The sequence below is a fragment of the Drosophila guanche genome, unplaced genomic scaffold (genome assembly GCF_900245975.1).
Source record: "Drosophila guanche unplaced genomic scaffold, DGUA_6, whole genome shotgun sequence".
Taxonomy (NCBI): domain Eukaryota; kingdom Metazoa; phylum Arthropoda; class Insecta; order Diptera; family Drosophilidae; genus Drosophila; species Drosophila guanche.
Window position 1 is genome coordinate 6021086 of NW_022995749.1, and position 14524 is coordinate 6035609.

The 14524-nt window shown below is 42.8% G+C and overlaps 1 protein-coding gene across 1 annotated transcript; it reads left to right on the plus strand.

The window, feature by feature from the left end:
• Nucleotides 1-386: 386 nt before the first annotated feature.
• On the plus strand, nucleotides 387-2228 carry LOC117585018 (UDP-glucuronosyltransferase 1-9). Its single transcript, XM_034274259.1, has 3 exons — nucleotides 387-717; nucleotides 785-1044; nucleotides 1108-2228. The coding sequence occupies exons 1-3, from the start codon at nucleotides 480-482 to the stop codon at nucleotides 2173-2175; spliced, it is 1566 nt and encodes a 521-aa protein (XP_034130150.1). The 5' UTR covers nucleotides 387-479; the 3' UTR covers nucleotides 2176-2228.
• Nucleotides 2229-14524: the final 12296 nt, after the last annotated feature.

Sequence of the window (14524 nt, forward strand, 5' to 3'; positions counted from 1 at the left end):
GCCTCTTACCGCTCTCTTCTCTTTTGCTCTCTGATTCAAAGCTCTCTTATTTCTCTCTTTATAGTTCTTGATTGATCAGCACTTTGCATCAAAGCTCCTGAGTTATCTACACTACGTGATGGCACAGACAGCAACATTTAGCTAAACATTTCATAATATAAACAAGTAGATAAGATATTGGAAAGGAAAACTTTCACAAGGTGTATATCAGTTCGCGTAACTGTTGGGGCACTAATTTAAGAGTGTAGCGTATCCAAAAAGCGACTTAAAGTACGCATTTTTTATCAAATTATTAGTTTGTTTCTGTGTCCAGTCCCATTGCAGAGCATAAGAATTTCACAATAATTGAGTATAGAAATCTAGCTGGATATATATAAGCACCGGTATCCACATGAAATTCGTTCAGTCTCGAGGCAGCAACCTGCGTCGTGCAGTCGCTAGAATCTCACTCCACGCGCGCGCTCTTCAATTTCATCAGCATGCGTTTTCTCTCTTTGTGTGTGGCGCTGCTCTGCAGTTTGTGTTGCTGCAATGCCTACCAGTTCCTGATGGTCTTGAACTCTCCCGGACGATCGCACTTTAATGTGGGTCACGCACTGGCCAAGGGTCTGGTGCAGGCGGGTCACGAAATCACAGTCGTCTCGGTGTTTCCGCAAAAAAAACCACTGCCTGGATATCATGATATAAATGTGCCAAATATAATATCAGCTATGAAGGGTAAGTAAGGTAAATTAAATATGCAATATTTATAGTAAATATCAATGCAAAACTTTTGCATTTCCAGGCGACTTGGCTGCCCTTTGGCAATCCATACAGAAGCCTCTCACCCAAAAGCTAATCGATCACTATGACATGGGCTTTCGCCTCACACGCGCCCTCTTTGTGGATCCCAATTTTCAGGAGCTCCTGCAGAGCAATCGCACCTTCGATGCTGTCATTTGTGAGACGTTCTACAACGATGCACATTATGGCTTGGCGGAACATTTCAATGCTCCACTCATTGGCCTGAGCACGGGCGGAGGATTGACTTTCATTACGGATATGGTAAGGGATACAGAAAAAAACTCCACAGACCTCAACTAACTTGTTCTCTAATCTCTCCCTTAGGTGGGTTCCCCTGCACCAGCTTCTTTTGTGCCACACATCATGTTGCCCTTCAACGATCACATGTCGCTGCATGAGCGACTCCTCAATGTCGCTTTTTTGGCCTATGAACGCCTGCTGCTGGACTACTACTATCTGCCCGGGCAGCAGGCGCTCTACAAGGAGTTTTTCCCCCATAACAAACGCTGCTTCTACGAGATGCGTCGCAATGCCTCGCTGGTGCTGATCAATCAGCATGTCTCGCTGAGTTTTCCACGTCCCTATGCGCCCAACATGATCGAAGTTGGTGGCATGCACATCGATGGCAAGCTGAGTCCACTGCCCGCCAAGATTGAGCGGTTCCTCAATGAAAGCGAACACGGAGCCATCTACTTTTCAATGGGTTCGAATCTCAAGAGCAAGGATTTGCCAGCAGAGAAAGTCCAAGAGATTCTGCGTGCCTTCAGGGGCCTCAAGCAGCGTGTGCTGTGGAAATTCGAGGACACGGAGCTGCCCAACAAGCCGGACAATCTCTTCATCTCGGACTGGTTTCCCCAAACGGATATACTGGCGCATCCCCAGGTGCTGGCATTTGTCACACACGGCGGCATGTTGAGCACCACGGAGTCCATCTACCACGGCAAACCCGTCATTGGGCTGCCCATCTTCAGCGATCAGTTCTTCAATATGGCCCATGCCGAACAGACTGGCTATGGCATTATGCTGGACTTTAAATCATTGAATGCTGCAGACCTCAAAGCAGCCATTGAGCGGATCGCCAGTGTGCCCTCCTACACGGAGGTTGTACGCGGCATGTCCTTCCGTTATCGCGATCAGCAGCAGACGCCACTGCAGAATGCCGTCTACTGGGTGGAGCATGTAACCCGCCATCAAGGCGCCGCCTATCTGCAGAGTGCCGCCCAAAGACTAAACTGGTGGCAGTACCACAATGTGGATGTCCTGTTGATCATCTTTGGGTTGCTGCTCCTGCTGCTGGTTGGTCTGCCATTTGCTCTATGGAGACTGCTCAGAGCGGTACTTTCTGCAGGGCACAGACAACAACCACAAGGGGCAAAGATAAAACGCAACTGAACTGGAGTTTGCTTTTTAGGTTTTAATAAAAAGTAGAGTTGAATTATTATAAATCTATTTTGGATTGGGTTTTACTTTCCTGCCAATCAAAACGCTGCCTCAGAGTATGCAGCGCTCAAATCTTTCACAAACAAATAAAATTGATAATAATTCTGCTGGCAGAAATACACATTTTGCCTATTATTGGGCCAACCCAACTCAACCCCTCGTGCTATCAATGCACACACGTGTGCCCTGTCCCGGACCCGTTCGCTGATTGATTTCGATTGGAAAACAACCAACCAACGAAATGTAAATGGGAAAATTTAAATAGGCAGTCGAGCATTAAATTAAGCAAAAAGTATGACAGAGAAAAGGGAGCAGAATAAAGCAGCGGCACTGAAGGAACTGTAACATCCGCCCACGTCCAGCAGCCACACACCAAATAAGCAACAACAAAAAAAAGGAGGAGAAAAACCGCTTCAAGGTGCAAAACGGCTGAAATGAAGGAAATGAAATGCCAAAAAAGAGACAAAGTTTTTCCCCACACACACCCACACCCACACATGCCAGCGATTTTTCGCGAGTGTGCAATGACATTGAAAAGCCAACGCCCCAAGAGGAAGGAAGCAAAAACAAAAACGAGAAGCAGGAAAATATGGAAAATATACGTAATGTGAGCCAAAAAGTTAGCTATGCACAGAACTTTTTTTTTTTTTTTTTTTTTTTGATGGCGCTGAAAGTGAAAAGTAAATTTACGCTAAATTCGCCGAAATGCACAGTAAAGAGAAAATAAAAATTGAGAGTTTGGTGGGCAGGGCAGGCAGAATGGGTGGTGTGTGGGCGGGGGATTGGGGGCTGCTGTAAGGACTTGCAAAGGAATATGAAATGGCAAGAAAAAGCGAAATGAAACGGAAGTTCAAGTTGATTTGTTTGCAGGCAAAGTGAAGTGACGCTGACACCCACACACACACACGTACATTGGCAGCCATTTTGCGGAAACGGAAGTTGCGTTTCAATCGCACTTCTGATGAAGTTACCAACAAAAACAACAAAGGACAACAGATGGCAACTGGCAATGGCCATGGGAGGATGCCAAATAAATTTAGCACAACAATGCTTGGCAAATTTCTACGCGTATGCGTATTATGCTGATGATTATGATGCAAATGTAATGCTCATAAATTTGGACAACTTTAAGGCCGCTCTACCTTGGAAAGGGAACAGTGTGGGAGGGTGGCATGGGTTGCTGTGGTTTTGTTTTGGTTTTCTTGGCATGTCCTTAAAAGAAAGATTTAAGTTTTCTTGTGGCTAAGAGGTAAATGAAGTATCTTTGTGATTTAATCGGAGCTTTGCAAAGGGTATGTTAAAAAAGCTAAGAAAAGGATGAGAAAAGCTGACTTAGGAAAGCCACAAGAATTGAGATATTTTTTCATCACTTTTCCGTCTGTCCCCATTTGTGTCTTTTCAGGGCAGTTGCTCTAGCAGGGTAACAGCACTGTTAATACCAGAGGTTAACAGTCTGTGGCCTGCAATGCTTTAACAGTCTGTGGCCTGCACTGCTTTAACAGTTACAGCACACTGTAAACTCTCTCACTGTTAGCGCTCTCACGATCCACACGGCTGCTCTCCACTGCGGCCTGACCTTGTACACTTGATCTAGTTATGAACGGGGTTGAACAAATACACTAAAATATGGCGTTTACGTATCTCAAGCCGATTCGCGCCTACACCTACATATTCATAGCCCAATCAATATCCCGCATCTTAGGTCTATGATTCCATTCATGTGCTGTATGAGCATGACTGCGGATCCTTAATACTCCTGCAGTATCGTAATTAAAAAATGCATTGCGGCGTAGCCCAGACATCGTTTTATGTTTTTGTTCGTTTTTTGTTTGTCTTTTTGCTTTGTTTTTATTTTTGGCTTGCGCTGATATATCACACGTTTATCCACCCTCTGGCGCATGCCGACTCTCCATCACACAGACACAAACACATGCAGAGATTGCACTTGAAATGACAGTTGCACTTGCACCATGACAATGCGCCCCCAATGGAATGGAACGGGGGATGCATGGAGGAAGAAGGAAGAAGGGGCTTCTGCAGCGGAGCAAATTGATTGCGATTGTTGAGTTGATTGGCAGGCGAAACATGCACACACACACACCTTCTCGCACTCTCGCAGACAGACACAGACAGACACGGGCAAACAAAAGCGCCGCTTTGTGGTTTCCATTGTTGGCGTTTTTTTGAACCCGCTGCTTTATTAATACCCTTACAGACAGCAAGGGAGAGTCGGAGGGAAGGGAATGTTGTAGAGAGACAAATATTTGTGGCCATTTATCAGTTTGGCTGAAAAAATTAAACAAAAATGTAAGAAAAACTGAGCAAAAATTGAGCTATCTACATCAGAGATATCATGCTCAGGAGTACTATTTTATGTAGATTTAAGAAGGCATAAAATTCACTTATTTGATGGCAAAGATAATCCAAAACAACAACTGCGACTTGGATCTTATTCTTATATATTTCCCAGCTAAATCTGATTTAAAAATATTCATATATGCTGCTATATTTTATACTAAATCCATGTCCATATTTATCAACATTTGTATCTATTATATTCACAAATATATTTATTTTGTTACTTCCCTGACAGAGTATCTAAAATCCTGCCCTTGCTCTGGCTTCCCTTCCCTTTGCTTGTTAAACCTTTCTTACTTCTTTTTCTAGCAGCCATTTATTTTTGGTTGTCGTTTAAATTAAGTTCGTTTGGTCCTTTGGTTGCTATTCTTTTCCCAGAGAACCTTCTTCGCCTGCTTCTGCTTCTGTTTTATTTTTTGTTTGATGAATTTTTAACACGCGCAATTTACAAGCTGACAGATAGTTTACTGCAACTCTTAGAACAAAGCCAAAGATGTGTGTGTTGTGTCTGTGTCTTTGTTTTGAATTTCAGCTGCAGGGCGATACATAACAGAGTGTCTGTTTTGATTGGAAGATTGCTAAACAAAAGATGTTGCAACATTGCAGACCGAAAATAAACTAAAATAATGTGGCAGCATGTTCTGGAGCAAAATAATAATATGATTAAAGTGGGGAAAATATTTTAAGCAAGACAAACAATTGGTAAATATTTTTCATGTTCTTGTACAACAAAGCATCTAAAATTGGCAATAAAATGCTTGAATATATTCTCAATGTGTGCAGAAAATACTTCCAATCAGCTCTTTCCCTCACCTCTTCCCATCCAACCTCTTGCCACCTCCTCTTGCCTTTATTAAATGATTTATTATTAATATTTTAACATGTATCACATTTTAATTTCATCAAACAAACAGAAAGTTACTTTCGTATCCTTGGGCGCCCTGCGCCCTAGAGCGGATAATAAATATTTTCCGTTTGACAAAAACTCTGGCGCAAAAAAAAAATGGAAGCAAAACAGAGAAAACTCCAATAACAAATCCGTAAAATTTGTGGCCCCTGCAATGTTTATCGCAATTTGCTGGATTCTCGTGTTGTTTTTTTGAGCGTATGAAATAAATTGAAATTGATTAAATTTTGTCTGCCTTCGGCATTTGTTTAAAAGTTAATTGTTCGCCCCCACGGCTATTGATGCAGTTTGTGCGCTTCGTAAAGCGAGAATTAAATGCGGTCAGTGCACTGTCCATTTAGGGGGCACGAAGGAGGATGTGCCAGACTTATATTTCTATTGCAAGCACAAACTTGCACAAAATTCCAAGCGTTTTGCCTACCGCCCTTTCTGGCCACAGTAGCAACAAAAAGCCATCAAATTAGTGTGTCGGCTCTTTGCCAAAAAGTTTTTGAAGCTGGGCGGGAGTTCTTCTACGGATTTTTACCCCCAAGCAGCCGTTGGGTGGACATTCATCCGCAACAACAACAACAGCAGCAACTCCCAAGCCAAAGCCAAAGCCAAAGCCAAGGCAAGCGCGTGCCAAGTTGCGTTTTTTCTGTGTAGCGCCGTTTTGCCCCATTTTTTTAAACATTTTTCTGTGCCTTTTTTGTAGTATTTTTTTCTTGCCGCTTGTGCATGCATTAGTTGTGTATTTAAAGAGGGTATATTGGGCAGAAGAAAGAGGTTTGAAAGGAACTATCAGCCAGCAAAGGCATTCAACTATTTGTAGCTCCAAAACTCTCTTAAATATCTGTGCAAAAAATTGTGTAGCTCGAAAATGAATGTGTAGACATAAATGATATTCTGTGGAATGATCTTAAGATGAGCTTCAAAGCAGGGTATCTTCATGCTCTAATATTTGACTTTGTTGTCGTTGTTGTTTGTATATTTGTTGTTGTGCTGTTTGTTGGTTGGCTGCGCTCTTTGAAATATTAAAATTAATAATAAATGTTGACGGCATTCATTTGTTGCCGGCTGCCTCCTGCTGCCTGCTGACTGCTGACTGCCGCTACACAAATATGAAGTCTTCATTATGGCCAAACGCATTTTATGTTGTCTATTTTCTGGCAGACACTGTCTTCCCCACTGACACTTATAGCTCGAGCTCCCCCAGTCCGCTTCTAGCTGCTGTTACAGCAAGACCTGCCATCTCGTTCACTCAGTGGCGGACAGTCTGCCATCCCGCTCTTCCCGTTTTGATCCTCTTGCCATCTCCTTTCAGCTGCTTGGGATTTTTATTTCCTTTGGCAATTACTGTGCAGTTTCTGTGCTCTCCTGTGGCGCTCTCGCTCTGCCTCGCTGTGTCTCGCTTTTGTGCTAAATTAAATTTTATTTAACTGTTATGCATGGAATTGGTTACAATTTTTACACTCATACACACACACAAACTGAACGCTAATTTCTTTTTAAATTATTTAACAATTTTTGAGTGCCATTTGCGCTTGTGGCGCGTGTGGCTCCTGGCAAACAATTCGAAGACTGTAACAGACTCTGAGGCCGAGGAGGCATGCCTCAGTGCCAGAACAATCTAATTAGAGCCAACAACGATGACGATGCCGATTTGTTTTATGCCAATTTACTTGGCAACAGTTGTCGTTAATGCGAGTGCCAAGAAATTTGGCACAGCCTTTGAAAAATTGTCTGCAAGGCAGGCAGCAAAATCTGTCCGGGATTTTCCATTTGGCCAGCCAAATGGCAAATAGTTTTTATCGTCTTTGTTTTTCTCCTTGTGTCTAGCTGCATAATTGGTGCAAAAATACATAAATTATTGCTGATAGATGGTCAGCAAGGGGGAAGTATTAAAAGTTGTTTTTACCAGCGGTTAAGTAATTGAATTTTTAGAAGCCAGACAAACAGGGGAATAAATATTCAAAGAAAGGCAGGGAAAGAGCAGAAAAGTGTGAAGAAGGCTTGAGACATTTGTAGAGCTAACAAATTTGGCACTTCTACCGCCCTTCCAACCGAGAACTGCTGCCGCATGACGCGTGGAACTGTACTAGAAGCTTAGATGAAGGATGGGGAATGACAGTTTGGATTTGTTTGCAAAGTCATTCTTTTTGGATACCTTTTTGTTTAGAGCTTTTGTTTATTTATCATTGAAAAACCTTAAGACACTTGAAGGAAAGTTTAATTCCATTAAATAGAACATTTTGGCATATAATTATAATTATTTCTGGCTCAAATTTGTGCCCCAAAAATTAACAAAAAATCCCCGAAAACTCCCAAAAGTTTTGCCTACAAATCAGTTCAAATATTTGCTTAAGATTGTTGCTATAATATCTACAGCTACCACAGATTGCATAAATATTACATTTCTGCCAATAAACAATCAAAAAGTAGTAAAAAATTCGCTTGAAAAGTGCGCAAAGTTGAATAATAAATGCAACAATTGCCGCCTGGCCTCGCCCACACCGCCCCCCGCGTGGCATATGCATCGTTGTGGCAGGTAATACATAATGAAATTATAAAATGCAGCAGCAGCCAGGGCCAGGTCAGAGGGCAAGCCAAGGCCAGGTGGCGAATGGCGAATGGCGAATGGCGACAATGAGGACTTGTCCATGGCCATGCCGCAAGTGGCAGCTCTGATTGGATTGTGTGCGGGGCAACGATGGCCGCTTGACGATGTCTTGCATCAACTCAATTGGCAATTAAAGAGCATCAACATTAATGCTGCAGTCCATTGCCACTGGCAATGGCTCTGCGCCGCCTTCATGACGATAATGATGATGATAACGAGACGCTGTCGGCCATTGCACGTATTGCCTTGGCACAACAATGGCACGGGAGAGAGAGCGGGAGCGGCAGAGCGGAGAAAAAACGGCAGGCAATGACCATGATTGTCTCTGACTCTTTTTCGCTCTGCGCTCTCTCTCGCCTGTCCGTTACTCTTCTCTCTTCTCTCTCTCTCTCTCCCTCTCTCTCTGTCTAGCCCGTCCGTTACTCTTGGCTGAACGTTTTGCTGTTTGGCGCTGACATGTTGACCGCAATGTCGTGGTCATTGGCTTGGGCCGTGCCTCTTATTGTTCTTGCTGCTGCCACCGCTGCTGCTGCTGTCTTTGCTCGTGACGTCTGACGGTAAATTAAAAAGCATAAAGCCCCTGGACAAGCACGGCAAAAGTGCATTTGGAGGCAGGGGCAGGGGCAGGGGCAGGGGCAGGGGCAAGGGATATTTATGCACGACTTGCATATTAAACGTGTGTTAATTTTAGAGCAGTGCGAGGCAGGAGTGGAGCGGCCAATGTCCTCAGCAGACTGACAGGCTGCGGTCAACGCCGCTGCAGGAGCAGAGACTGCGAGATGGAGGAGAAGAAGGAGCATATGCCGCACATCATATCATAAGTTCTTCCTACAGCAAAACGAGGAGAGATGAAGCAGTCACTGAAGTACCTCCAGCACACAAAGAACCTCAATGCCCTGCCCAGCCAACAACTAAAGTGAATGGCACTCCCCGCTAGCTCTCTGTAGCGCGGTGGCCATGCAATTTTCCAGTTCAAAGGCTTAAAACTAAATTAAACTTTATGACTTGGCAGCAGCAACAGCAGCAACAGCAGCAACAGCGAAACGGGGAGAGCAACAGGATTTGCGTCAACTACAAAAAGGATTACAAGGAATCAACAGCAAAAGAGAGCGAATCCCTGATGCGAAAACGCATATGAAGAATAATGTTTTTGGCTTTGTTTTAAGCGGATAAAGGCGCTGCCCTTGAGGCAGAAGGGTATAAGGATTGAGTGGATGGAGATGAGACAGAGGGGTCAACTTATGAGGGTAATCATTGCAGCATTTGGCAGGAAAAATGATTAATAAGTATAAGAGTTCCGTACCTAAAAATATGCCAAAAAGAAGCGGCTTAAAAATGCATCAAAAAATGTGTAAATGCACAAATATTCTTAGTAATTTCTGAGCCATTATTTCACAACCTTCTTTAACCCAAAAGTTGATCCATAAATCAGCTATAAACCCACCATTTGCTGCCCTTTACTTCTGCCCCAAGTTAGCGCATTCTCTAGTCCGTAGACACAGCCAAAAGAATAGCTCTGCGAAGTGAGAACACGTTAAGGGGCGCACAATGGCAAAAGCAAATATCGTACAAATAAATGTAATGACTCTAAGTGGCAGAGAGAGAGAGAGAGAGAGCGGGAGACACACATACACAGAGAGACACTGAAATTGTCTGACATTTTATTGAGCAAATATTAAAAATATTACGAATCGTTGGCCATTAGAAGCAGCCGTTGCAGAGAGACAGAAGGAGAGCCGTCGAAGCTGCAGCTCCACAAACAGAAACACAAACAAAAACACAAATACCACTTAATGCCGATGTGTGTGTGTGTGTGTGTGTGTGCCGCAAAGCAGAAACGAATCTCCACAGATAGCAAACTTAATGTAATGACCAAAAAGAAATCCAAGCACACAAACATTTACACAGAGACCAGGGAGAGCAGGGAGAGAGGAAGAGCGAAGAGCGAAGAGCTCCCCCATGGCTCGTCTGCTGCTGCCTGCTGGACATGTGTTTCCAATGGTTTTTCTTGTGGCGTTTCTTGTGCTTTTTTTCTTCAGCTTTTTCTCGCTTTCCTTGCTAACACTTTGCGTCGCTCTCTCCGTCCTGCTGGCCATTTAAAAACGCACAAAACTCGACGGCAAAGGCGAAAAACAAACTTTCGCAGCTCTGAATCGTATCTGCCGCTCCTCGCTGTGTGTCTGCAGTTGCAGTTGCAGTTGCAGTTGCAGCAACGTTTATTTGATTTTTACACAACGATTTTGAGCTATTCTTTTATTAGATTTTCTCATGTTGCTTGCTTTTTCTTTGCACTTCTTTCTCGTCTGTTTTGTCAGTTGTGAATTTGTAAGATTTGATTTGGAAATTGGCCAGATAAAAAAAGCGAGCGAACGGGTTAAAAATGCCAGCTAGAATTGTAACTGGTAAAATGGTTAGAAAGATTAGAACTTGCAGCAGGGGCAGTGGCAGTGCCACTCCACTTTTGCAGATGCAGCATGACAGATAAGTCCTCGACATTGAATGACTTTCGTGGGGGGGAATCGGACATAAAGTAACAGAAATGGTAGCAGGGCCAGGGAAAAGGTTGTAGCAATGCGCCATAGAAAAGAGATACAAAAAAGTATCCAAAGACAAACTACAAACTAGTATTTGCATCTTTTACAAGCACACACGAAACAGCTCTCAAATCCCGACTAAATCATTTCCCCATTCGATTTCTCTATTCCATTTTTGCATCCATCCATACCGTACGGTTTGTGCATGTAACATTTAAATAGCCATACACAAATCACCAGAACTGAATGAAAGCATCTGCGGTGGCAAATTTAAAGCCATTACACTAATAAATAATCTGCCACAAAATGTAGCACATTGCCATCGATTTAATGCAAGGATTCAGCGTACAGACTGCCGGCCAGATCAGCCACAGATTTCGCAGGATACGCTAAAGACACGCCCAAACCACACTTGCGAAATCCAAAAGCAAATCGCAAAAATCCTCGCCCTGGCCACGATTCCACAATCCCATTTATACAGGACATGTAATTTTCGTATGCCCTTGCGGCGAGAGGACATTGCTGAAAGGAGTTGCTGTTGGAAGCAGGACACAAAAATAAGCACAAATGGAGCCTAAAGTGGAGATAAAAGTGGAGCCAAAAGTGCTTCCAAATGTTGATCGAAAGTGTACAAAAACTCTGGCAAAAATTAATTCAAAATAAACCAAAATTAGTGTACAAAAGTAGCCAAAAAAGGCAGCTAAAAAATCAAAATTTAAAGTTAAATTTCTTGTACAAAAACCAAAGCCCTGCAGTGTATTCAAAACTTCGACTCTGCAAGTCGCTGCTTTCTCTCCCTCTTATAGATGTTTATGCTGTGCACTGAAGATGTGCAGAATGGGCATCAGCATGGGGTATGGGAATAAGGTTAGGGCTAAAGAAGGTTTATCTGAAGAGTGAGCGGCAAGGGAAAAAAAAAACGAGAAAAAAAGAAGGAAAATTCATATGTCTGTCTGCTGGGTGTGTGTGTGTGTGGCTGCTTTCAATTGCTATTGGCAGGCAGCAGAGGAGGGCAGCTCAATGCTGTGTTAGCCATCATCATCATCATCTCCATCGATGGCTGCTTTCAATATCTAATAATATTGCGCATACGCCAAGTTGCGAGCTGTTGCTGCTGCTGCTGCTGATGCTGCTTCACTTACGCTGAGTGCGTGTTGGCGCAATAATCAACAGTAATATTATCAATGCACAAACACAACCACAGAGAGACACACAGACGGGATGCGACATGTTCATTATGCGCACTTTAACCTCTTTGAAGCGAAGGGGCAACAGACACACCCATCCAAGTGTTTGCGATAAATTTGGTATTTTCTTTTGCATTATGTGCAGAAGAGTAGCCACCCCTTACTGCGCTGAAAACTTTTTTAATAATAAATAAAAGTGCTTAAACATAATTTCTACTCTGCGTTGCGTGGGGTTTTCTCTTTCGCCATCCAAGCTTGTTTTTTCGGTCCACACACGACTGTGTGTGGAAATAATTGTTCGATTATTGTCAAGTTTTTGGTTGATTTTTGTGTGGATTTTTCCGCTTGCTTCCTTCGACTATTGTTCACCTCCGCCAGCGGCCAAAATGCAATTTATGTGTTGAAACAGAGTTTCATTTCGTTTCGTTTTGCTTTTATTGTTTCTCGCCCTTCGATTTTTCTTTCGTTTTATTTTTTCCCAATTTTTCTGTTGCGGTTCATCGTGCTTGGGTTATTGGCAGTTGTCATTTGGGTGTGTGATTTACGTTTATCGTTTCGATTCAAGCGTGTAATTTTCTTATTGATTGCAGATTAGCTTTCTGTGTGCGGCAGCAAGCACACACTTGAAAAGTTCAAGTTGAAATTGGAATTAAAGCAGCAATGGAGTAACTACGAAATGTTCATTTATTTAATGGAAAAATGTAAAAAGAATTTGAATGCAAACTAATTCAAGCAATCAAGCAAATGTTAGGCTTTCGGCTGCTGCCTGCAATTATCTTTCGCAAGAATGTGCCTTACAATTTCAATGCAAAAATTCCATTATTATCCAACGAAGCAAAAGATGAATGTTTTTCCCATTTTTGGCATCAATGGAAATGATGTAATGTCTACGTCGACGCATTGACAAAATATTTCACCCAAAAAGCAATTAAAATTTTAATAAAATAAACTGAGAAAAGAGAGGCGGAGTAGCTGACAAAAAGGTCTTTGGGGGCGGTAGCGTTTGGTATCTTCCACACAATAGATGACATTAAAAATCCATACAAAAGATAAACACACATTTTTCTGCTGGCTAAGGGCAATGCAAACACACAGCTACACACCCACACATGCAGACAGAGGGGAAAAGCCTGACAAATATCGAAGAGAGAAAAAGCATGGAGAAAAGATTAAATTCACTTAAGTGCAAAGTATGCAAATGACAAACTGTGGCAAGGAGGAGTAGAGTGAAGCAGAGCCAGGACCCAAAGACATATATGAAGTGCCTGGCATGCTACAGGACTCGGCTCTCCATCCCATGCTGAAGCCGGAGAAATATTGTAAATTCAAATTGAAATGCATGTGTGACACATGGATAGAGAGAGAGAGAGAGAGAGAGAGAGAGAGAGAGGAAGGAATAGAATAGAGATCCAGCAGATACAGATACAAATGCTTTTGGCATTGGGATACAAAAGGGAGCCAAGACTCTGCTTGGCTCTGACAAAATTGAATGCAATTTGACAAAAATCATAGTCTATAATTTCCAGCAACGAAAGGCTTAGGCCTGACTTTTGGACCTACCCATTGGCTTCTATGCTTCTATGGTGTCCTGCCCCTTGTGCAACATCTTCTCGGTCTTGGGCACACAGACAACCGACAACCGACAACCTACATTCTGCTACATCCTACCATTACGAGTTAATAATTGAACATTTTCGGTTTTAGTCAGAGCAAAATTGCTATAATTTTTTTTTTGCTATGCCTCGTTTGATTGGGGCTGTGGCTGTGGCTCTAGTTATAGTGCGGTTCATTCGTGTAAAGATTGTGCTGGAAATTAATTAGAAATAAATGTATTGTATATAAATGGTGAGACTGTGCGAATTATCCCGAAAGTGTTCCATTTCTGTTACTCCACTTTAGAAGTGTTTTCTTTTCATAATTTTAATACGTAAACGACCAAGTAAGGGGTAAATATTATCGACAATATTATCAGAACTCCCCATATTTTGTACCCTAATTTCGTTTTGCCAGCACTAAAGTTTTACCCACCTTATAGCGCTGAAACGCACTGCAGTTGCTGTTCCACTCACCCATTCGGAGGCTCTGTGCAAACATGACCACAAAAAGCAGTGGCACAACCCGAAACATAGCCAGAGAGAGAGAGAGAGACAGGGGGAGACGTATGGAAATTTTTGTATTTGCTCGTTGAACTTGTGCCTCTGCCGGCTCCACCTATCTGTCTCTCTCACACACTCTCTCTCTCTCTCTCTATCAGACACTCTCCTTCTTTTTCCTACGGTGTTGGCATGCCCTCTCTGAATCTCTCTTGTGCTCTCTCTGGATATTGTGAATGACTTTTTGGCACTAATTAAAAGTAGCAAATAATTTTCTATGCCAACTCACATACGCCCCCCACATATGCAGCTGGAAAGAGATAGCAGAAAAGAGAAAACAGAGAGAGAGAGAGAGAGAGAGAGAGCTGGAAATTTGGCACAAGCCTCTGCCTGTTCAGAAATCCCTGCACCCTGCTCCATGCTGCTGCTCCCAGTGACAATGACAATGCATGTGACAGTTTTCGGTTGGCACCGTTGATAAGCGTCGCTTATTGTCTCTCTCTCTCTCTCTCTTCCTGTTTCTGTGCCTCTCCCCTCTACCATTGCCTGGGTAAAGTTGGCTTAAGTCGGAAAATTTATTATTATTTTTCTGCATTGCAGGCTGTGTGTGCAATTTTAAATGG

What these genes read in the sequence shown, in the direction of transcription:
- LOC117585018 (XM_034274259.1), top strand. Translation starts at nt 480, where the DNA reads ATGCGTTTTCTCTCTTTGTGTGTGGCGCTGCTCTGCAGTTTGTGTTGC. An exon ending in TATAATATCAGCTATGAAGG is followed by an intron (nt 718 to 784) that starts GTAAGTAAGGTA and finishes TTGCATTTCCAG; the next exon opens with GCGACTTGGCTGCCCTTTGG. An exon ending in TGACTTTCATTACGGATATG is followed by an intron (nt 1,045 to 1,107) that starts GTAAGGGATACA and finishes TCTCTCCCTTAG; the next exon opens with GTGGGTTCCCCTGCACCAGC.